The sequence below is a fragment of the Orcinus orca genome, chromosome 1, assembly GCF_937001465.1.
Source record: "Orcinus orca chromosome 1, mOrcOrc1.1, whole genome shotgun sequence".
Classification (NCBI taxonomy): Eukaryota; Metazoa; Chordata; class Mammalia; order Artiodactyla; family Delphinidae; genus Orcinus; species Orcinus orca.
This window is the reverse complement of record NC_064559.1, coordinates 145,256,703-145,282,459: the sequence shown is the minus strand read 5'-3', so window position 1 is coordinate 145,282,459 and position 25,757 is coordinate 145,256,703. Positions and strand designations below refer to the sequence as shown.

At 41.6% G+C, this 25,757-nt stretch overlaps 1 protein-coding gene across 4 annotated transcripts in view; it reads left to right on the top strand.

Moving 5' to 3' along the window:
- Window positions 1-25,757, top strand: part of AK5 (adenylate kinase 5) — a 236,863-nt gene that overhangs the window by 102,836 nt on the left and 108,270 nt on the right. For all 4 annotated transcript variants that reach the window (XM_004279944.3, XM_049707153.1, XM_033405965.2 and 1 more), the window contains 2 exons: window positions 14,662-14,752; window positions 22,357-22,433. In XM_004279944.3, coding sequence (XP_004279992.1) covers window positions 14,662-14,752; window positions 22,357-22,433 — 168 coding nt within the window. The remainder of the gene's footprint in view (window positions 1-14,661; window positions 14,753-22,356; window positions 22,434-25,757) is intronic.

Genomic DNA, 25,757 nt, shown 5'->3' with positions numbered 1-25,757 from the left:
GCGCAGTGGTTGAGAGTCATCCTGCCGATGCAGGGGACACGGGTTCGTGCCCCGGTGCGGGAAGATCCCACATGCCGCGGAGCGGCTGGACCCGTGAGCCATGGCCGCTGAGCCTGCGCGTCCGGAGCCTGTGCTCCACAACGGGAGAGGCCACAACAGTGAGAGGCACGCGTACCGCAAAAAAAAAAAAAAAAAAAGTATCTGAATTTTAAATAGAGAACTCGTATTGCCTTCTCTTCAGTGTGTGCTCAGGGGATTATGTTTAACCCCCTCGGTTGTCGTCCAGCTGGGTTCATTGCGACCAGGGAAACGCAGAACCTGAATCTGCACATTCATAATCATGATTCTCACTCTCCTGACAAGACCGCTAAGTAGGTCATGATTTTATGCCAAAAGGAAATGGCCTTTTAGTGGCCAAAGGACTGTTTTTTATACTCCGTGGAAACCTGTTTTGGTGCTAGTATTAACGTCATTGCTGTAGTTTCTCATTCCAAATTTATCACTTTGCCCTCAATCTTCCATTTTTGCCTTTCCTACCAGGATATAGTGATGGGACTTCTTTTTAAATATTTTAAAATTCAGGAAATCATTTTATATTACAGTTATTCCCAGCTTTTGGGGTAAACACAGAAATGTAGCCTAGTTCTTAGGGCATGATTTTTATGATACCTTATACTTCTTTTTGAGACAGAACTGTTGAGATCACAATTCATTTATTTATTCATTTATTCACTTACAGAACGTTTGGTCCAAAAAAAGATTGTGGAAAAGTGAAAGTGAGGCACAGATTGGGGTGATTTGTTGCTATTGTGGCTTTTATTTCCTTTATCAATGTTATAATGATATTTATAAAATAAATGTAAGCCAGGGAGATTTTTATTGATTTTTAAAAATTTTTATAGGCGCATCGTTGATTTACAACCAGGGAGATTTTTAAAAAGCAGAAGCAATGATGAGATCTAAGAAGTTGTAAGAAAGAGATGTAAATCATTTTGGACTTAAAAGAATTTATCCCATTTTAAGTGCTTCCAGGAAATGTGATTCTACATAGACAACCATTTGCTACTCCCTAGTATAGTAATAGGTAACGCTTTTTGAGATTTACTATGTGCCAAGCTCTACAGTAATAATGGATTATCTTACTTAACCCTTTTAGCAGTCCACAACCCTGTGATGTAGGCACTATGGCTATCACCTTTCTTTGGATGAGGAAAGAGGCTTAGAGAATCACAGTCACACAACTAGTAATGGTAGGACTAGGATTTGAATCCAGGTCATCTAGCTTAAGAGTCTTTCTCTACACCTCATCATTTCCCTTGAGGGTTACCTGTGGTCAAAGCAAAACAATGAATTATTATTGACATTATTGAGAAACCTAATTCTCCAACCAGATAAAGAATTGAGTAGATCTGGCTGCATGTTTTCTGATTCCTAAATTGTTGTCAGATAAAGAAGAATATCTTTATTAGATGATCTGGGGCAGCCACAAACCCAGACAAGAATATTTATGGGTCCTAAATATTTGGGACTCAAATGCCTTCATCTCCTCTGACACTTTTTCTAATCCTCAAATCCCATCTATCCACACATCCTTCTTAATCCCCCTTTTCTCTCTGAGACCAATTAATCCTCCTTTCTCCTCTGATCTCCCATGTACATTTCTCTATAGCTCTGTGACTGCCTTTATTCTATACTAATGTTAGGGTTCAAGTGAATGTCCCCTCACTGGACTATGAATTCTTCAAGGGCAAGAGTATTATTTTACCGAGCACTGAACCTCCAATGCATGGCATATAGTAGGTGCACAAGATGTGTTTTTAATGAATAAATTAATAAAAGTTTCCACACACTCAATAGTGTCATTTTCTCACTTACCTTTAATGGAGAGGACATTCATAACAGGCGAAAACGCAGTCTTCTTTATTCTACTATGTGATACTGGAGTAAAACATCTTTGCATACCATACCCACAGCACATGTTAGGTACTCAAATATTTATTGAGTAAATGAAAACCATCTATGAGAACCTTCCAATAGCTTGCAAGAGGTCTTGCAGGATGTGATAAATTTCCTGAATATCCTACAAAGTCACTTCATCATTTTGTAAAAGCTGATATATTTGCCTTTGCTTTTGTGTAATCAAAGCTGCCTTATTCTATGAGCCTGAAGGTTGCATTTGAAATTGACATTAGTTTTGGTTTTCTCAGGCTCAGCTTTTTGTCCTGAGGCTCTTAACAGATTCTCATTGGCTTTTGGTCTCCCATGTGTACCATGTGGAATGCTGTCTATAAAATTTTGGAGAAGTCTGTTGCTTTGCAAATACTATGCACCTTTTATACCTTAGGTAAGCTTACCACTTCCCAGCCCCTTTAGGAGGAAGTTCACCATGTCCACGATGGCAGAGATAAATCATAAAGAGAAGCAGACTTGGCTGGAGACAGCACAGAGAGAGGCTAATCACTTTTCAGAGGCTATGCTCATTTCATCTTTGAGGGAAGTCACACCTTCATAGAACAGAATCTCTCATTGCTGATATCTATGGGAGGCTAGACAGTATTTCTTCTAGGGTCTCAAGTGTATCTGAAAATGAAAAAGAGGAATAATTAAACAAAAATTAGCCTCAAACAAACAAAAGTGATGGAGAAGGTGAAGCAGGACACACATGTACAAGTTTCCATGGGATGAGATAGAGGCATATTCATCTGTATCCCCTTTTTCACTCATCTTCATCCTCTCTAGCCACCCACCTCAGCTACTGCCTGAAAGATCTATCAGTACCATACTTACCCAGCAGAATCAACCCAGGGCTACGCATGATTTGAATTAGCTGAGTGCAAGATTGGTTGAGTGATATGTGGCCAGTGGAATTTCTAGATGACCCACTTCAAAATTCAACAAATAAAATATAGATATTGCTTATGGATGACAAGTAATCTCTTTTTCTACATGTTGCTTCTAGTCAAAGGTCTAATGACTTTAGCAGAGGAATGTGAAAAGTAACCATACTTTTAGTTGAGTCAGCTAAAACCACATAAAGTCAGCATCAGAAGAATTTATAGGGATTTTTTATCCATTTGCACATTAATTCCTCTCCTCTGTCCATGGACCTAAATATAAATCCTATTACTATAAATCTGATTTCCATTCTCATAATTTTATTTTTCTTTCTTGCTTCATTTATATTTTTCCTAAAACTTGGAACAAAATAGTTGAATTATCCAAAGGGCCCAATGGCTATTAAATTGTTAAATAATCATCCATTCTTTTTTTTAAATTACTTTTTACCATCAAATCATAGCCATCTTGTTAATAAGTTAATTACTCTGAAACAAAGACCAGATTGATTTTTTGGGAAGTTGGTACTAACCACATTTTCACAAAGTACTAAACCTGGGGTTAGTGCATAAAGGAAAAAGTGAGGATGGTTGTTTAAATGGCTCTGAAATTGGAAATGACCTTAAAACTAAAAATACAGGGGAAAAAGACGTATACACACTACCATGTATAAAATTGATAGCTAGTGGGAACCTGCTGTATAGCACAGGGAGCTCAGCTCAGTGCTCTGTGGTGACCTAGATGGGTGGGAGGGAGGTCCCAGAGGGAGGGGATATATGTATACATACAGCTGATTCACTTTGTTGCACAGCAGAAACTAACACAACATTGTAAAGCAACTACACTCCAATTAAAAAAAAAAAAAAGAAATGAATGTGGGATAACTAACTGCATAGGATTTATTCTTCACAGAGCAAAGTAGCTTAGTTCTTTTTTTTTTTTTTTTTTTTTTAGCAGCTTAGTTCTTAAGAGCACACGTGTAGTATGGTAAGACACACCTGAGCTCATACCCAAACCCTGTTCTTCACCAGTTTGACCTTAAATAAGTATTACCTTTCTGAGCTATTTCCTTGGGAGAGTGAGACCGCGGGTTGTTCTGGGTGTTATTGAGCTGTTTACAAAGTGCTTCACCTATTGCCTGGCAGATAGAAAGTGCTTAATAAATGGTAACTATTGTTATGCCCATGAACTCATCTGTCACCTTCCTGTGGACACAGCCCAGCACACAGTTAGTACATGCACATGCCCAGGGATTTCTGGTAGAGGAAGCAGCTACCAGATCAAAAACCCCAAGAAAGCCGTCAAATAACTTCAGGAAGCAAGAAGGTGCATCACCACCCAATCCCTTCTCAGAAGGTGAATCCCAAAATTTTAAGGCAAAGTCACCTTCATTTTCTTCAAAGAAACTGTGGCTTTCATACCTTTATTCCTTGTCACTGAAAGAAATGCCCTTCCTTTCCTTTCTTCACTTCACTTAGTCTCACTTGTTCAGACTTTGACTCATGGATCAGCTTCTCCAGGAAACCTTCTCTGACCCTCCCCTAACCCCACACTGCCCACCTGCACAGTCCCAACCCCCAGGACACCCCATGTACACCCCATCAAGGCCCTTCTTGCACGGAACTGTTATTAATGATTTACTTATCAGTTTCTCAACATAGACCTTAAACTCCATGAGGGCAAAGGCACTGCCATATTTGACTGAATTAAATTAAATTATTTCCCCAAAGTCATACTTATAATACTTCTTGTCCATGTATCCAACAAGGGGAAACATTAGCATGATTCTTCTAAGAGCTATTTTATTATCCAGAACAATTGCTGGCTACTCCAATAAAATCTGTTTTCATCAGTGTTAAAGAAATTTTGCCATCCTAAAGAAATTTGTATAGAGAGACAATCTCGCAGTACTGGTAACATAGAAAGTGTGTACTAACTAAAAAGGAATTTGATTTAAAATCCTAACTCTTTTTCTGCTTGTAAGCAACATGTTTCATCCTAAGGTCCCGTGTTGACATTGCAAGATACATTTCCCTTTGCTTTTCGTTTTCTGAGCTGATCTCTTTGATTCCACTTGATCTCCACTAAATCTCCCATGTAATTATGAACTGGCCACATTTGGCTAGGGTTGTTAAAGTCAACACCGCTGGTGAGATATTTTTTAAAATAAAAGAATGAAGCATCTCAACTGGGGGAAAAAAAAGGAAAGGAAAAACTTGGTAAAAGAAAGAAGGAGGCTGATCTTCCCAAGGCCTAAATTAGTCCCTAGTCACACATCTGGCGCTTTGGCAGCAGGTGGTTTTTTCAGGCTTCCAGGGTACCACTTAGGGCTCTACAGAGGAGACACTTGAGCACTAGAGAGAATGGAGCCTGTAATTATGAGAGGTACCAAATGTCACAGGAGGCTGAAATTTGACTTCTGAGACTCTTAACTAGTTTGAGTTTGCACGATTTCTTGGCAGAGGTTTAAATCTTTATGCCACCACCTTGTAGTTTTATAAAGTCTCAAATTGCTGGAATGCTGGGACGAGAGGGAAAAAAGAGAAAATAGGAAGGGAAAGGGTATTTTAATTCATTGAATTTTCTGGTTAACTGAGTCTGACAAGTATTTGTTGTCTAACTGCTGGGCTCAGCACCCTGCTAGGTGAAGTAGAGAAAATATAGGAACCACGTGATGTGATTCTTGTCTACAGTGAGTATATCTTGCCTATTTTCCTCCATTTTCTTCCTGTAACCTTTCTTTATCAAATCTTTTCAAAGTATTTTAATCCTTGTTTGTGCCTTAATAATTACAGAAAATCTTACATGATTTAATCTTCTTTTCATGTATTTTCAGTACCCAGCGCATACCTAGGATAAAGTAGGTGCTTGATAAATCTTTACTGAGTTGAATTGCATCTTGTAGATCCATCCTGATCCTAAGACACATTCTAAAACTTTTCTTACCTGACAAAATCCACTGTATCAACCTATTTGCTGGGCTGCAGATCTATTTCTTTAATTAACTTCCGAGTGAGAAACAACGCATCATTTAGTAGTATCATCTTAAAAATATATTAAATCCGTTCACGTGTACTAAAATGGGGTTTTTTTTCAGCTACACCTCCATTAGACTAATTACAGTTTCGATCTCTGGTTGGGGAACTAAGATTCTGCAAGCCACGCGGTATGGCCAAAAACAAAATGAGTTCCCTGGTCTAGTGGTTAGACTTCCGTGGTTTCACTGACAAGAGCCTGGGTTCAATCCCCGGTCAGGGAACTGAGGCCACAAGCCTCAAGGCAAGGCCAAAAAGAATAAAAAGGATATCTATGCCCTTTATATATATGCTTTCTGTGGCAACTTAATTTTACTTCACTTTTTTTTCCAGCTTGAGATATAATTGACATATTACATTGTATAAGTTTCAGATATACAATGAGATGATTTGATACATATATGTTGTGAAATGATTCCCATGATAAGGTTGTTAACACACCCATCACCTCACATGATTACAGTGTGTGTGTGTGTATGTGTGTGTATGTGTGTGTGTGGTGAGAACATCTAAGATCTACTCTCTTAGCAACTTTCTAGTATATGATACAGTATTGTTAACTATAGTCACCATGTTGAATATTGGATCCACAGAATTTATTCATCTTATAATGGAAATGTGTACCCTTTGACTGACATCTCCCCATTTCCTCCACCCCTTAGGCCCTGGCAACCACCATTCTACTCTCTTGTTTCTGGAATTTGGCGTTTTTTTAAGATGCCACATGGAGCAACTTAACCTGAAAATTGTCCTCTCCTAGTGCCAACAGATCCATGAGCAGAATATTGAGCACTTGATATCGGTTCATTATCTGGACATTGCTCCGTTTGAGGATGTCTGCTCTAGGGCTCTACTTTAGCCTGCAAAGTATTAAAAATCAACTACTGTAGCCACATACCATTCAGCTCAAAAATTGTTCCAGACCCAGTTTCCACCACCAACTTTGATTCTTTATGCTTTGACTCTTCCCAGCAACCATCTGCAAGTCCTGAGACCTAGTCTCTCCCCTCTTATTGCAGGCGGTCTGGCTTTGGATCCCCCATCCCCTAATGAGACAACCCAGAGTAAGGAGCTCTGGGAAAGGAGTCTGGAATGTTGCCACCCAGTCAGGGGCAGGGCTGAAGCCCTGGCTGGGATGTAAGGAGGAGCAGCTGAGCCAAGGCTGTGCCTCAGGTGCTGAGGGATAGGGAACCCCTGGGGCAAAACCAGAGCAGCTTCCACAGGAAGTGCTAGACTGAAAATGGACCCAGACCAGAAATCTACTCTCCAACCCCAGAGAGGCTCTTAGAAGGAGGGCAGGCCTACTCTTTCTTTGATTACTGAGGAAGGATTGAGTGGTAATGAGAGGAGAAAAACAGAATCCACGCTAGATGACTGCAGTCCTCTTAACAAACTAAAGGACAGGGTTGTTTAAGTTGTAGAAGGCTACTGGGGAAGGTACAACTAGAGTCAACAGTAGACAAACAGGATGCAGGAGCAGTAGCCAGCTTCCCTGTGAAACTGATAACTTTAAGCTAAAGACCGCGCGAGAGAGCTCTATTTGGAGTTGGGACATCTTCTGCCTCTTGCGGTCAGCTTTGCCTGTCCTTGCTTCTTCTGACGCTCCTGGCCAGCCTGCAGAGAGGTTCTTCTGCCAACAGACACATCCATCTGGCAGGGTACACATATTATACAGAGAAATAAAATCACCTACTATGGCCTCAAAATGGAAAAGAAGATCAAGAATATTTGAGTATATCGCATCTGGACCTGGCTTTGCTTGGCTTCAGTCTGTCCTGAGAGTTCGCCTTTAGGGCTTTAATTCTGGTTTGTTCTGCAAGAGCCCAGCTAAGATCTGTGGCTGCCCCATGGAGCTGAGACCTGATCCTAACAGCCTTGGCCGTTCGATGTAGACAGATTTGGATTCAGATCCTGGTTCCACCACCTACATGATTTGGCTTACCCAGACAGAATGTTGTCCCTACCCACCCCACCCCCAACCAAATCTACTTCGATGCTTCTCTTCAAATTTTGTGTTTAATTATGAAGCTTTAGAAAGACAGTTCTGCAGAATAATATAAACTGTGATTACTCCATCGCTCATAACTACAGATTTCACTCCCGGGACCACAAGTTTTTTAATGATCACTATTTTAGTACAAACTCCAATTTTTGTTGGAGGAAAACAAAGTACTGTAAAGAGGACACCAACCAATCAGTTCTTTAGAAGGAAGTCTCGAGACATATAAAAGAAAAGATTTGAAGGGCCAGTGTTTTGCATGTTGAAGGGTCTCCAGTAGCAAATGATGAAAACCATCTGGTAGAGAGCATACTTAATTGAAATCCCTTGCAGGAAACCAGGAAGAAGTAAAATGTTGAAGAAGCTGGTATGATGCTCAGAGAAGGATACTTATGGGATATATAAAACTGAGACAATACTAATAACAGAGCCAATTTATTTCCTTTTCAAATGTTGAAGCAGAGAAAATACAGGAGACAGAGCTAAGTTTAATGAAAGTGGAATCTAGAAAGACTGAACTGTTATCCTTCCTTTCGAGTCCTTTTAGGATATTTTATACACCTAACATTCCCAGCTAGCAGAGCTAAGAATACAGAATGCCGTGTCTCTGTGGAGAAGATCTGGGCAGCCTCTTGCAGTCTGAAAATCAGAGCCAAAAGAAAACAAACAAGAGCTCATTTCTGCCATTAAAATTGCAAACCATTGTGCTTCCCTGGTGGCGCAGTGGTTGAGAGTCCGCCTGCCAATGCAGGGGACACGGGTTTGTGCCCCGGTCCGGGAGGATCCCACATGCCGCGGAGCGGCTGGGCCCGTGGGCCATGGCAGCTGGGCCTGCGCGTCCGGAGCCTGTGCCCCGCAACGGGAGAGGCCACAGCAGTGAGAGGCCCGCGTACCGCAAAAAAAACAAAACAAAACAAAAAAAACCTTATTTTGTGGCCCAACACAAAAAAAAAAAAAAAAGAAAAAATTGCAAACCGTCATTGTTGCTTTCTCCTCAGATGGTGCCTAATTCTGCTCAATCTACTATAATTTCCTTTCCTAATCTAGATATATTTTGTATGATTTTGAAAGCTGTTACAACATTTGTTATTCAACTTAAACATGTGAGTGAACTGGGGAATTTGGTAAGCATCTCATTTTGAAATTTCCAATTGACCTCCCCAGCCCTCTTACATTAAATGACATAAAACAATCATGCAGACCGTGTCCTCTGCGAGTTCTTTCCCTCAGAATAAGAAAAGAGGTTTGTTAAGATTGCTAGATATTAAATAACAATCACCAAAAAGATAAAGAGCCCACCTAATCACAGAATTTCAGAGCTGGGAACAACCTCGGACATCATCTGGCCTAGTGGCATACAGTTACATCTGCCCCCAAAGCTTGTTTCTGACCCACGAGATCTATAGAAACTGTTATTTCTAGAACCTTCATCACCCTATACCTATGCTACCCTTGCAGTATTATCACTTCTACTATCCTCTGTATTTTGAAGTTTACAGCACGGGTTCTTGCAGGTCAAAATCAGAGAGAGAGAGAGAAGGAAGGGAGGGAGGGAGGGAGGGAGGGAGAAAGGAAAGAAAGGAGATCATTGCTACTTGAGTTTCAAAACACTATTTAGAAACCCAAAAACTGAGAATGCTTTGGTGTAGATGAGGGTCTCTCAACTTCAGCACTATTGACATTTTAGACTGGATAATTCTCCGTCGTGAGAGGGCTGTCCTGTGTACTGTAAGGTAGTTAGCAGCGTCCCTAGACAATAGCCTCCCCATTTCCAGTTGTGACAACCAAAAATATCTACCAGGACTGCCAAATATTGGGGCAGGGGTGGGAGGGGTGGACACAATTATTCCTGGTTGAGAACCACGGATGTGTATGGTTTGTGCAAAAACAGATAGTAAGTAAAAAGTCTGATGATTGAAAAGCCACTTCTCCACTCACCATACACACAACCTCTCCAACACTGAATGTTACCAATTTGTAAAGGTCTTTGTCCGTTAAGTGGCAGTTGTCCTGATAGTACCCAATCAGAGTGCTCTCCAAGGTCCGGATGCCACATAATTTGCCAAACGACTAGAGACAAGAGTCCCATGATAGTCCTGAAGCTGTCAAAGTGGGATGTTACAGAAAATAAGGAAGACGAGGTTAAATTCTGTGGTCCTGATGCAAGAGTCAGTGGGCTTCAACAACATCTCTATAATCCCAGAGTTGAGTTGGCTGTGTGGGTGTCATCTTCCTTCCTTGGGGCTCCTTGTTCATAGTCCAATCACTTAAGAGTGGTCAGTTGAAGAATCTACCTAGGACATAGTAGATACTCAGCAAATATTTGTTGAATGCTTTCATGAATGATGTTTTACTCTTTGCATTTTGCCTTTTGGATTGGACAATTAAGTACTTTAGTCTGCCAGAGCTAAACATATCCTTGTTCAAATCAGTTGGAGGATAGAATATCTCCTAGAAAATCTCAAAGTCAGTTGTATTCCTTATTACACAATCCCCAAGTTTAAAAAAAAAAAAGTGTATGCATGTGTGTGTGTGTGTGTAGCATACACATGCCTTGTTCAAAGTACAGAAGCAATCAAAGGTCTATAGAATATACTCCCTCAGCCTTAAGGAGGAAAAAGAAGGACTGCAGTTATGCCAGGCTCTGTATTGGGGTATTGAATACACCATCTCTTTAGTCCTCACCATAATCACATTGTATGGGGCTTCCCTGGTGGCGCAGTGGTTGAGAGTCCGCCTGCCGATGCAGGGGACACAGGTTCGTGCCCCAGTCCGGGAAGATCCCACAAGCCGCGGAGTGGCGGGGCCCGTGAGCCATGGCCACTGAGCCTGCGCGTCCGGAGCCTGTGCTCTGCAACGGGAGAGGCCACGGCAGTGAGAGGCCCACGTACCGCAAAATAATAATAATAATAATAATAATAATTGCATTGTATACATGCTAAGAACAGGGAAATAAGTTGTTCAAGATCAGACTGCTGCTACAGGGAAAGCAGAAATTCAAATCAAGCTCTGGTTGAGTTTTAAGCTGCCTAAACCAGTTTACAAGCTTCCCCTGACTCACTTGGCCCATGTGCCCTGGGCCTCGGTCACTTGTTGAATGGAGAGCTGTCCACCGATGCCCTGCCTTCCGGCGTGGCTGACGGACCCAGCCAGCCTCTTAAGGATGAAGGTTGGGCTTCATCGTCCCCAGCCTGGTGGGAGCCTGTGCAGAGATGTCTCCCAGGCTCAACCAGACCATACCTGCAGGGGGTTGGGCACCTTCCAGCACTTCTAGATCCAGATTTTTTGCCACTCCCTGGGGCATGGGATCTGGCTTCCCAGGGGCTGCCCCGGGGTCTAGGAAACACAACCAAGAGGTGGGGGGACTTAACTCTTCATAAGGAAAACTTGGACCAGTGGAAGCAGGAAACTGAAAAGACAGCATATAAATGCCTCTCCCTACCTCCCTCCTCAGACTGTTCTGAGATGTACTGGTTCCGTTTAGCCTTTCTGGAGACCAGCTGTGACTTTGTGAAGCTGGGGACAAGATCAGTAACATGCCACCTTACATTTGCTTTGCTTCCTTCTCTGTCTCACTTCCCTTTTTCTTTCAAACTTACTGCCCTGGGATTACATGCATACGCACGCCCCCAATAAAGTGTTAACCTATAAGTTTTGCCTTAGGTTCTGTTTTCTGGGGAACTACGGCTAAAACATAAGCTTATGCTTTTTTATTTATAAAATTATATGCTGCCACCCATCTTTCAAAAGCCCAAGAGAAAAATAAAAACAAACCCCCTCTTAGTAGAACTTACCCGTTACTGATGATAGCTGACAGACATTTTGAAAGAAAAAAACCAGCCATGGTCTATGGGTGTGGGAAGCAGTGCATTAAGGTGGCACTAATCTTGCCTTGGTGGTCCCCTCGTATCTGCCCTAACCACCATCTGCTTTTCTCACCCTTGCGTTTAGACAGAAGGGCTGTTAACACTCATTTGAGCAGCAGGGCTATATTTGTCTGACTATGATGATCACATGTAGCCTCATAGGATGGAAAGTGTCAGTCATCCTAAGTGCAAGTCCTACTTCTCCTGCTTGTCAGCTGTTTGACTTGAGAAAGTCATAATATCTGAGTAGGTATTTCCTCACCTGTAAAATAGAAACAAAACAATCTGCCTCACCTTTCCCATGGGCTGATGTGACATAGTGAAAATACTTTAAAGCACCATACGATGAGCTTTAACTGTGTAAGGGGAGATTAGGTAATAACTTTCTAATTTGGGCTTCTAAATTCCTCTCACTAAAAATAATGAAGCACTTCAGTAGGAAAATATAAAGGAATAAATCACTTAAATCTTTTCAAATATCTTCAAGATAATAATTAAGGTTAAAAACCAAGATGGGGGCTTCCCTGGTGACGCAGTGGTTGAGAGTCCGCCCTGCCGATGCAGGAGACGCGAGTTCATGCCCCAGTCTGGGAGGATCCCACATGCCGTGGAGCGGCTGGGCCCGTGAGCCATGGCCGCTGAGCCTGCGCGTCCGGAGCCTGTGCTCCGCAACGGGAGAGGCCACAACAGTAAGAGGCCCGCGTACCGAAAAAAAAAACAAAACAAAACAAACAAAAAAAAAACCCAAGATGAAATAAAAGAGACTGTATTTTCCATCCCATGAAACAAACAAAAATAAATAAACAGAAAATATATATTTAAAAAAAAAACAATTTTAAGACACCGGACATCAGACAATGAGGTGATTCCCTGAGAGAAAGGAAACAAATATGATGGGCCCTGTGATTGTCCCCAGCTTATTACTGGAGACTTTCCAGCTACAGTGCAGGGAGAAGGAAGCCTTGTGGAGATGGGTAGACTCCAAGAGTTGAGGAAATGGAGCTGAGAGTGCAAGAGACCCAAGGTGGCTGGACTGCAGAGGACAGAGTACCAGAGATGCACAGAGAGAGAACTCTGGAGATCTGCAGAGGGTTCCCCTCCAGCATCCAGCAGAGTACTAATCAGGGCATGCACATGAGCAAACTGCCCAAGGCTGAGGGAAAAACCACCCAAAAGGATCAGCAGAAACAGTAGCTGGGGCCCACACCAGCCTGAGAAGAGTGCCTGTTTCCACAGCCAGACTGGAAAATCCCTTAATTCACAAGGAAATGGGTAGAGTACTTCAAAGTGTCTTGCCTCAACAGGGCGGAATAATTAACCCTAAACTGAACACTGCTCTGGTCCAGTCCAACAAATCTTAAACACAAGACCTGAAAGGATCAAGTTGTTTCCAAGTAACTAAACTGCATTCCAGAATGAAGCTCAAGAATATAGGAACACAAAAACACCTACCATCCAACATGGGCAAATTGTCAATGCCCGGCATCCAGTAAAAAATTACCAGGCATGCAAAGAAACAGGAAAATATGCCCCATAATAATGGGGGAAATCAGTGAAAACCAACTCAGTTGTAGGAATTAGCAGAAAAGGATATTAGAAGTTATAATTGTATTTCATGTGTTTAACACCTTAAATAGAGACATAGATATTTTTAAAGACTCAAATCAAACATCTATGGATAAAAACTACAATGTCCAAGATGAAACATACCCAGGATGGAATTAATAGTATATCCATACAACGGAATACTACTCAGCAATGAAAAGGAATAAACTTGATAAATCTCAAAATAATTGTGGAGAGTGAAAGAATCCAGACAAAAATATTTCACGTTGTGCAATTCCTTTTACATGAAATGCTAGAAGATGCAAAGCAACCTCTAGTCACAGAAAACATATCAGTGATTACCTGATGGGGGGGTGGGGCAGGAGGAAGGGATTCCCAAGGGGCACCAGGGAACTCTGGGGGGAGGTGATGGAGATGTTCACTATTTTGATTTTTATGATGCTGCCACAGGTGTATACAGATGTCAAAGCTTACCATTTTGTACACTTTAAACACATGCAGTTTATTGTATATCAGTTATAACTCAGTAAGCCTATTTTAAAAAAACAAAGAGACAAAAGTGTATTTCTAAAAACCACTGAGGGACTTCCCTGGTGGTCCAGTGGCTAAGACTCCACACTCCCAGTGCAGGGGCCCCCAGTTCAATCCCTCGTCAGGGAACTAGATCTCACATGCTGCAACTAAAGACCCCGCACGCAGCAGTGAAGATCCCACGTGCTGCAACTAAGACCCAGCACAGCCAAATAAATAAATATTTAAAAACCACTGAACAACTTGGGAAATAGGGGATTTATAAATGTAAGCACATTTTTAATATTTAAAATTTTGTAAATTTTAGAGAATGGTAAAATATTCGAATCCATAATTTTTGTTACATCTAAACCTATAGTGTCTGTAGACTATACCTATAGAATAGCATCTATAGTATTTGTATAGTAGCTAAAATTTGGTTTGAGGGGTCTCTTTTTTCTTTTCTTAACAAGAAATTAGAAAATCTATCCCCATGTTGTTTAGAAATATTTTTTCATGAAGGAGGCGGCGGCAGGGAAGATTTCAAAACAAAACTAAGGAGCCAGAAAAGCACAAGTTATGGGTTTTTCCAAAGCTTGTTTTAGAAATTTAAGAAAATTCTACACAATTTTCTTAACCGTTAGTGACTGTACACTTACTCCCTAACACCCCTCTCTGTTTGATATGAGGTCCGGGCTTGAAAAACCCTCTACATATCTGATTAAAGACTCAGTTCCTGTTGTCCTGCTTCATTAGAGATACAGTTGTGTGATGAATGTTCATTATATTTTGGAATGAATTAATTTATGTATCCTCACGTTCCCAACTTGTCTGTCCTGATTTCTCCCAGTTTGATGCCGACCGAGACGAGGATGAGGTGTTCTATGACATCAGCATGGCAGTTGACAGCAAGTTATTTCCAAACAAAGAGGCTGCAGCAGGTAAGTCACTGTGTCCTTTGGGCTACAGTATACCCTGATCCCCTGCCAAGCGTCTAGGGCTTTGTAGTAAGGTTAGAGCTCAACAAACTGCTGTAAGGTCGTAAGCATGATGTTGTCCTCAGGTCTTTACAACTTCTGGTGTAAAAATAAAGGCACTGGGCTTCCCTGGTGGCGCAGTGGTTGGGAGTCCGCCTGCCTGATGCAGGGGACGCGGGTTCGTGCCCCGGTCCGGGAGGATCCCACATGCCAAGGAGCGGCTGGGCCCGTGGGCCATGGCCGCTGGGCCTGCGTGTCCGGAGCCTGTGCTCCGCGGCGGGAGGGGCCACAACGGTGAGAGGCCTGCGTACCTCAAAAAAATAAAATAAAGTCACAAAACGACATAGAAAAGAGCCATACATCTGTCTCTTAACAGTTACTGCCTTTCTTCCAGTCATTGAAAGTGCAAATTAGCAGGCAGTCACAATGTAGCAAAGGACCTCTGTTACTATAATTTTAAAATGATCTAACTCACAATTTGTGCAACAATAAAAGTTACAGTTTCTCCAGAACTCCCTAACTCATACCTGTCTCTCCTGTGCCACCTGGGAAATGCCTCCTCTTTGGTGTGATAGCTGCTCCCATCCCGACCCACAGCCCCTGTTGTGGCTCTGCCCCTTCTCTTCCTATGTCTAGAAGTTTGACGTTGGACAATCGTGCAGGGTAATCATACCCCTTTAAGTAGGCGGTACTCACATTTCTGTCCTTGACCCTTCTCTCACTCTCTTTTACTCTTTCTCTGGGTCAGCTCCTTGTCCGTCCTGGTTTCAACCATCAATTCTACATGGATGACTCTCAAATCTTTCTCAGTCCTCACCTTTCTTCTCAGTTATGGCCTCAGTGAATAAAGACCAAAAGTTCCGGGCTGTAAAGGAAAAGGCTAAACACCTAAAAGTTTGAAGCCGTGTTTGAAGCTCACTGCAAGTAGGTTCGAAGAAAGACAGAGTTTTTTAAAAGGCAGTAGTCTTTCTGGACAGACCTGCAGAGCACAGACAGCTGACGTAAACTCACCTGCCTCATTTTCCAGTGATATTTACAGAAAGATGGCCTATTGCAGGGCAAAAGGGAGTGTTGTTGAGAAGCATGTAAGATCATGTAAACAGAAGTACCACTGCTCTGAAAACTGCTGACACCTGTGCTTTTATTTTAATGTTTCATTTAGAACATTCATTTAGACCTCTAATAACAAATATCTGTCGGCTAGATACCCTCAGTTTCCAAACAGTGGAGAAGAGGAGAAGATTTAAGCGGCCCCTTCTTTAGAACTCCCAGCACTTTATGGCTCTCAAGTAGCGTTGCTCCAAAGTAGCCTCGTCCTATAGTGATGTAGCTGGGCTGGCTTGTGTGCAATTCAGTAAACTGTGTCTTTGTCCTCTTCATGTCCCCTTGGTAGAGTGCACAGTGCCTGGCCCATAGCAGAGGCTTCCAGGAGACCACTCCTTCCTCTCTACAACTCCGAGCTTATGAACAGAGGGGTCTGTGCTCACAGCCTCAACTCCCCCTAGATCCCTTCCACTTCCAAGACCCCTGAAAACTGGGTTCTGCTCCAGCCTTAAAGTAAACTTGTTCTATCTGTAACAGCCCTGGTGAGCCTGCACCAGCAGGTGAAATCTCCCAGCTTGTAAATGTTGGTCAATTAAACAAGCCATGTCCGTGGCCTCTGCTCTGTGACACAGCAGCCCCCAGGTTTTCTCCCGTGGCTCTTCCCTTCTCCTGAATCCTCTCTCTACAGTATCTCAGCTGCCCCACTGCTCCCATATCACCTCCACATGAATAGCTTTCAATTCCTTTAAATTTTTTACATAAAAATCGTATATGTTTAAGATATACTACACGATGATTTGATTTGTGAAATGATTACTACGGTCCAACTAATTAACATACTTCATCTTCATATAGTTACCATTCTTCTGTGTTTGATGAATGAGCATCTGAAACATATTCTCTTAGCAATTTTCCAGTATTCAATACATATTATGAACTGTCGTCACCTTGCTGTGCATTGGATCTCTAGGCATATTCTTCCTACGTAACTGCAACTTTGTACCCTTTGGTCAAAATCTCCCCAATTCCCCCACCTGCGTGTCTGTGGCAACCACCATTCTACTCTCTGCCTCTATGTATTTGACTTTTTTAGGTTCCACATGCAAGGGAGATCACGCAGTTTTTCTCTTTTAAGAGAGCCAGGCAAAAGTCTCCCTGCCCTCACACCTCACACCGATCATGGATCGTCGTTCCTCAGAGACACCTTGGGAGTCCGGGCCTCCTTCACTATCCCTAGCGAACTCATCGAAGCCTTTGTCATTCCTGGCCCGGCCCGTCCGTCTGTTAGGAATCCTGTTGCTGCCATGGGGATCCTCCCAGAATGCAGCCCCCTGACAAAAACCAAAACAAAGCAAAACCTTCCATGACTTTCCTGCAGGCTGAGCACCAGGGGTCTTACCGTGACAAAAATATCCTTGGCTTTCCTGCAGTGGTCATGTCCCCGTCAGAGCGTCACCTCTCCCCTCCCTCACACCAGCTTCCTCCAGCACCTGAATGCCTCAGGTACCTTCCCGCCTCTGGCCATTTGCACAAAGTACTTGGAACCACCTATATCCATTTGCATCCCTCTACTCTCTCACTCCTTCCGGTCCTTCATCTGGCCAGGTCCTGCTTTGTATCTCAGTTTAAATGTGATTTCCTCAAGGAAACGTTCTCAGACCCCATCCCAGACTACATCCCTGTGTGGCGCTCTGCCCTTTACCTTCAGGGCATTCATCGCAACTGTGATTATATAATTAGGTATAGGATTGTTTGTTTAAAATCTATTTCCTTTACAAGAGTGCAGGACTTCATGAGGACAGAGTATACGTGAGCGTTGGTTTGAAACCCGGGATGAATCTCATGCGAGATGCCACATTAGCCCTTTCTCTTCTAGCTGGCCACCTCAGCTGGGCTACTCACCTGGGCCCATCAACTCACAGCCACACCAAATTTCCTTTGGCTCCAGAGCAGAGTGTGCATTTCCTTGCCTCCAGGCCAGAGAATGCCATCCCTGAATCTCTGCACCCTGTCTGTGGTGTTTCCTCCTCCATGGAAACTTCCAGTAATACTTCTAGCAGAGTCATCTGACTACATCACTCAGTGTCTCTGAGCTTCAGTGTCCCCATCTATAAGGAAAGAATATTAGCGCTACCTCATAGGACAGTTGTGAAGAGTAAACGGCTTATGTGTATAAAGCATGCGCTGTCCCGTTAAAAAGGTTAAGTATAGGTTAGTATCTTTGCTGAGGATTTGAGGGGTCGCAGGGAGAGACCACATCTTATGTAGCACAGCCTTTCCCCATTTTCCTAGGTTGACTTCTACCCTCTTCTCCCTCTCTTCCTCCCTTCCCCCACGGCTGTCATGGAGTAACTAAAAAAAAAAAACCCCCCTTCTCTTCTCACCCAGAACAGTCCCCCAACACCCAGTTCCCTCGAGGAGCTTCCTTCTAGTCTCAAATACTGCCAGGATATTTTTTTTCCAAAGAAATACAATGCCCTTCTTCAAAGGAATTCTAACACAAACTGCTACTAACACTTCCAAGCCTGTTGGAATTAGAGCTGGATTCTCCGTGCCTAATGCCTAAGGCGCTTAGGAGGGATTTAATGTTCAAAGAGCGAATGGAGCGAATGATTAAGATTGAGATCCACACCACTGTAAAGCAATTATACTCCAATAAAGATGCTAAAAAAAAAAAGATTGAGATCCACAAAAGTGAAACGTAACTGTCCTTTTATCCATTTTTAAGTCATTCAGCATATATGTATCGAATGCATAGAATTTCTAAGTTTTGTTCTTAGATTCAGAGAAGAAATACAACCCCACCTAAAGCTGCTGATGGTTTAGCAGAAGAGACAGGAGAAGGGAGAGAGCGCTTTCCTCAGACGGGGCAGGAGAAATGTGAGAGGAGCTTTATCTGCAGACGCCCTTCACCGTGCAGGAAACCCCGCCTTGCAGGAGTCTCCCTCTATCTGGTACTCCAAGTGGGAGGAGGGCCTTCCTCAAACTTCAGATCGAAGATCCACTAGGAGGAAACAAGTCTTTACCAGTGTCCCAGAAGGCAGTATGGTTAGCCTTTCTGTACCTCTGAAGCCAATTTGTCAGTGTCCCACTTAAATTTAAGGAAACAACCTGAAAATATTTCCGAAGACCATTCAATGTCTAAAACTAGTGACACTGAGTGCCCCCTGTGGGGTTCTATTTCAGCTCATACCTTTCTCTGTTATCTATGGGAAGGATACTTTTAAATCTGAAAAGAAATCAAGAAGTTCAAAATAGGGGGAAACGAAAGCCATACCATCACTTTTGCAAAAGGTCCTAATTTTGCTGTCTTCTTTGAGTAACAAGATCATTGCAGTTGTTTTATGTGTTAAATTATCCAATGAAAGATGGCAAAAATGTGTACATATGGTTATATTTACCTCCCTATTTTGTATGTCAAGCCTTAGACTGTTATTAAAGGTCCCATTTTCAGCAAACCAAGCAACCAATACTAAAAGAAAATGAAAGCTATTCAATCATCATCTGAGCTATGCCTTCTATGATCTATTAGTACTGTTGCCAAGAGCAACAGCACGTCAAGAAATTCCACCCCTTGATGATACAATAAAATTTCTGTTCAAAACGTTTTATTAGGAAAGCCAATCTCTTCTTCCTTATAAGCAGAAGTTGCTTTTTAAACAAAGACCTCTTCATTCTACCATCGCTGAAGATAGTTTTCTAATAATCTTTTTCCATTTTCAAATATTAATGTGTAATATCTCTGTTAACTGGGTTGTCTAAGAGTCCTTCACATTGTACTTTATTAAAACGAACAAAAGAACAGTTTCTAATTAAATAAGTAGGACACAGGAACTGAAACAGCTATATGTTTAATGAGCCTTTGTGGTCAGATCACGTTGCTCGCTGCACATGAATCACTCTAAATTCTAAGGGGAGGGTATCATTTGAGTATCTATCACCACTAGTCAATGGTGAATAATATCCGTATTGCGGAAGTAGCAAAAGCTAGTTAAAATTGGCATTGCCTTCAACGGTGCTGTCAATAGCAGCCACCTTGACTGTCACAGGCTGGAGTGACACCTCTTTATTCCACTTTCTATTCTCCCCTTTCCGCAGCCACCCAGTGACCCACTTCATCATCGGCCATTCACTGTTCCTATTTTCTCAGAATGTAGAAGAGATAGCACACTCCTCCAAGGTCCTCCCCTATAGAGCACTGTAACGAAAGATCACGTTTATAAAGCCATTTGGATTTTGCCTGCTTACAACTTGGAGTCAGCAGGCTATGTTAGAAATGGGAGCAGTGACTTCTGTCTTTGATCTCAGTCACTTTCTGCATGACCTTGGCCAAGATATATAACTTCTCCACAGCTGATTTTCCTCTTTTCTAAAGTGACAGGGTAGGATTCTATGAAATATTAAATTCTAAAATGTCCATGATCTTAAAATGGGAAAATGTACGTTTTACTTCTGACATCTTTACTGTCTCCCAACACATAAGTGCAAAATGGTCTTCCAACTGGGTTCTGAGACATCAGGTAGTTTGGCCCTAAGGTACACCTTTTATTTATAAGGTACACCTTATAAATAAAAGTATTTATCTGAAAAAGACTTAAAACACAGAGACAGAAAAATTACAAGTATATAATCCTTCTACTTAAAAAATTATATATAAAATTAAAAATGTTTCCATATCACCCCTCTAGTCTCACTTTATTAATAGTCCTCCTAACTCCATTCTACAAGCACCTCATTAACACTGGTGTTGCCAAGGGCATCACCAAGAATTGTGCAGTACACATTTATGCAACTATACATGGTAGCTCTACAGTTAGTTACTTTTCCAAAATGGTTTGATGGGTCAGGTATCTCCATTTTGAAAGCCTTTACTGTACTTAAATTTTTTTTTTTCAATTACAAACACAATAAACAATGGTGTTACTGCTTAGTACTTAGTCGATTTGATAATGGGTTAGTACTTAGTCAATTTGGTGAACAGCAGGGGTAATGATGAGAAGAGTAGAAATGACAAAAGACTGTTTAGGGACACACCTTGATTCTTTTTCTGGAAGAAAGTATGGAAGCAGCATCTCTGGGAGAGGTCCATATCTGAGAAGTGTGTGAGATGCTTGACATTTTTTTGAAGATTCATCTTCATTAAACATTACTCATTGCATATTCTGAACAAGAGTTATTTGGCAAGGGCAAGTTTACAATGAAGCATGGAGTGGTTGGTTTCTTCACAGGGTGCCTGGCTTTTTATGGACAGCACTGAATTCTGTCTTTCTGGCTAGTTAGGTAATATATATTTCCCAGCAAGAAAGAGTCATTAGATGAGGACGATGAATCAATTGTGCTTCAGGAGTCCCATTAAGAAAATTAGTGGTTTAAGTGTGAGCCTTGGGGATTAATGGGAAGGTAATTCAGTGTAACCTGTAGCACCTAGAGGGAAAAAACTCTATATTAATACATTAAGTTAACCTGATTTTTCTTACCTTCAGGGACTAAGGTGACCCAAAGACTAGAGGAAAAACTTCTCAGGTTCTCATGGAGTGAGCAAACTCAGCCCTTCTTTTCCTGGAAAAAAAAAAAAAGCCCTTCTTTTCCCCTTGCTCTACTCTCACTCTGTACTTTACTCCTGGTGTTCCTTCTTCCTCAGCCACCATGGCACACCCTTAAACCACTTCTCCTCCTGGACCACCCGTATTCACCCTCACAGTTTAGACTCACAAACTATTTCCTTGTGAAGAATCCCACCCCCATCATCTCCTCCACTACTAATCAGAATTAGTCTTGCTTTTTGGTTTCTGAACCTTGCTGTTGATAAATTCATCTCCTCCACAAGATCATTGTCTTCTTAAGGGCACAGACAGTGTCTAGGTATCTGTGTTACCAAACCGTACTTGGGTCTACTCCCCCACATGCAGTAAAACCAGTCTACTGACACCGGGTTGTGGTGAAGGAAAGTGCAGCATTTATTGCAGGGTGACCAACAAGGAGTTCAGAAGAGCTAGTGCTCAAAAAGCCCAAATTCTCTGTGGGTTTCAACAAAGTATTTTTAAAAGCCAGGTGAGGGAGAGGTGTCCCAGGGTATGTGATCAGCTCGTGCACAGCTCTCTGATTGGTTGATGGTGAGGTAACTGGGCGGTGTCACAGGGGTTAACATTCTCAATCCTTAGGCACTAGTAGATCTGGGAGCTAGGTGTTCATGATCATCATGTAGTTAATTTCTTCCATTTGGTGGTGGTTTTAACCTCTGTAAAACAACGCAGGAAATGTGCATCAGATACTGTTATCTAGGTACTTCAGAGAGGAGCTAAAGCAGAGGATATGGGGGAGGGGGTCTGTCCTGGGAAGGCCCCATAGGGTCCTGCTCTGTTACATCTGCATTTTCCATCTGCAGGCCAAACAGTGCCTGGCAGATGGGAAGAGTCTGGAAATATTTGTAAATAAGACAATATGGAAACTTGGTGGGCGTTTGTTTGCCTCAGAAATGTACACGGATGGCCTCCATCAGGTAATCTTTGTTTTCCTAATCTTAGGTTCAAGTGACCTTGATCCTTCGATGCTGTTGGACACTGGAGAGATCACTGATACAGGATCTGATTATGAAGATCAGGTACTTAGAATCTAAAAATATTTCTCTATTTAAATGTTTCTAATTTTAGTCTTTATAAATGATTCATGAAAATTAGAATTACAAATCATTCTGTGAAATGTTTACAGAGAACTAAAATAATCTATTCCATGATAAATCATACAGCTTTTATACATTAACTTTGGCCCTTTAACCCTCCCTTATCCACAGATTCAAAGTGGCAATTAATTGAGGAAAGATTTGTGGTCAAAAGTTACATGAGATAGAAGTGAAGTTACATGAGGTTCCCTTGGCCAAGAATTTGCCTGTGTCTCTAGCCATTCCCTGTAATAAGCCCACGGTATTTACTAAGCATTGGTTACAGGTTCAGGGCTCTGCTTTTCTCTTTCTAACATTTGAAAGAGACTGATGACCAAGGATAACACAGCCAAGATATTAATATATTTTCTATTTGAATAAAACCAAAGAAATTTATCTGGGTCATTTTTTTCTCAGAAGAAGAACTCTTCCTCCTGCTCTATTTGAATGATCCAAAATAGTTGGCAAATGATCCCAGTCTCTAATTAGGCCTTATTTTTTAAAAAGCATCATGTCTGAAATTTCCTTCCACCTCTCATCAGTGCTCCTCTGTGGTGGCTGAAAGCCAAGTGAGCATGTTCTTCTGGAATTGTTTTTCCCCCATTTTCAGCTAATATGTGTAACAAATAAAGGGGATAGATCTGACCAGTGTCCAAATGTAATGGCTGTCTCTCTGTTTCATATACAAATTCAGAAGCTATTTTCACAAGCATTATGTTTCTTCCCTTATATCACAAAGCAAGGAGAAGATATTGACAAGTATTTAATATATTTTTTAGCATATATTAAGCACTTCATACATACTAAACATTGTGCTAAGTTCCTTAACTTGACTATTGTACTAATTCCTCACAACATCTCTAGGAAATAGGAATTATTATCTTTATTTTATAATTAAGAGAATTAAGACTCCAAGAGTAATTTGCGCACAGTTACGCAAATAGTTTCACAGTGGGGAAGTGAACTCAGGGCACCTTCCTTAACACCTGCACTCTGCCACCCTCATCCTCACCTCCAAAGACAGGCCATTCAGTGGTGCCTTTCTGGAGCCTTTTCAGTTGCTAACTCTTAAGACCCCAGCAAGGGCAAATGCCAGACAACCTCTGTGAAGGGTGAGCTCACCATCCAATATTACAGACCGCACCAAGGAATGAACAGTAGCAAGAAATCCAGCTGATTAAACAAATGGAAGGGTTCACACTCCAAGGACTGGGGATAACAGAAAAGCCTGAAAGAAATCTTAATCTGGGAATATTTAAAATATCCAAGGAGATAAAGGGAAGATTAGAAACCATGAAACAAGTACAGGAAAGAATGGAAAGGAAGAAGCAGGAAGGAATAGGGAGGAAGAAATAGAAATTCTAGGCACAAAAAAAATATTGTCATTGCAATAAAAATTCAATTAACGGTTGAAGAGTAGACTAGATACAGCTAAAAAGAGACAGTGATAGGGGTGGGGGGTGGGATGAATTGGGAGATTGGGATTGACATATATACACTAATATATATAAAAGAGATAACTAATAAGAACCTGCTGCACAGTACAGGGAACTCCACTGTGCTGTACAGTAGAAACTAACACAACATTGTAAAACAACTATACCCCGATAAAAAAAGAGAGAGACAGACAATGATAGAGCTGAGGAAATTTCCTTCAAATGAAACAGAGAGCTAAATCATTGTCAAAGAAAGAACTTAGGAGACACTGAGGATAGAATGATTGGGTCAACGTATTCTAACAGGAGTTCCAGGAGGATAAAATGGAGTGGATGGGGCAGAGCTGCATTTTAACAGATAATGGTTGAGAACTTTAAAGAGGTGAGAAAAAACAAGTCCCCAGATTGAAGAAGCACATCCAGTCCTGAGCAAGAAAAAAAAATCCTTGCCTATTCTTTTTCCATTTAGTTCCTCAACAAATATTAATAGAGCACCTACTATGTGCCAGGTACCATTTAGGCACTTGGAATATCTAATTGTATAAAACAGGCAAGGATCTTCCATACAGGTGGGGAAGACAGAGAGTAAACAATAAACATAATATATTAGTAAATTCTCTAGATTATTAAGTGCTATGAGAAGAAAAAAAAGTAGAACACGGTAGGAGGGTTAGGAATGCTGGGTTGGGGAGGGCAGATTACAGTATTAAACAGGAGAGTCAATATTAACTTGGACGGCCTCATTATAGAGGTGAGATTTGAGCAAAGACTTGGCATATAATGTAAAACATCTAGAGCACAGAGGACAAAAATAAAATATTAAAAGTGAAAAGGCATTACCAATAAAGGAACAGCAATTTGGGGGGCAGAAGATTAAATGAAGCAAGGGTTTGCATTTATTGAGTACTTACTGTAAGCCAGACACTGTGTTTTATGGTTTACATGCATTATTGCTAATCTTTACAGTACCTCAAGAAGGTAGCTCTGTTTATCCCCAATTTACAGCTCAGGAAACTGGAGCTCATAGAGGTTAAATGACTTTTCAAGACCAAACAGCTAACAAGCAGTTGAGTCAGGAATCAAACTATGATCACCCCAACACCAAAATCTAGTTTATGCTTTCACACTCCAAATAAAGCCATTATCAAGGTCACTGGTAATCTATCACCAATTCCAGTTAACACTTTTTTTTTTAATAAATTAATTTATTTATTTTTGGCTGCATTGGGTCTTCCTTGCTGCTCACAGACTTCCTCTAGTTGCGGCGAGCGAGGGCTACTCTTCGCTGCAGTGTGCGGGCTTCTCACTGCGGTGGCTTCTCTTGTTGCTGAGCACGGGCTCTAGGCCCACGGGCTTCAGTAGTTGTGGCTCGCAGACTCTAGAGTGCAGGCTCAGTAGTTGTGGCGCACGGGCTTAGTTGCTCCACAGTATGTGGGATCTTCCCAGACCAGGGCTCGAACCCGTGTCCCCTGCATTGGCAGGCGGACTCTTTTTTTATTTTTTTTAGTATTAGTTGTTTTTTGTTTGTTTGTTTGTTTATACTGTAGGTTCTTATTAGTCATCAATTTTATACACATCAGTGTATACATGTCAATTCCAATAGCCCAATTCAGCACACCACCATCTCCACCCCACCATGTTTTTCCCTACTTGGTGTCCATACATTTGTTCTCTACATCTGTGTCTCAACTTCTGCCCTGCAAACCGGTTCATCTGTACCATATTTCTAGGTACCACATACGTGCATTAATATACGATATTTGTTTTTCTCTTTCTGACTTACTTCACTCTGTATGTCAGTCTCTAGATCCATCCACGTCTCAACAAATGA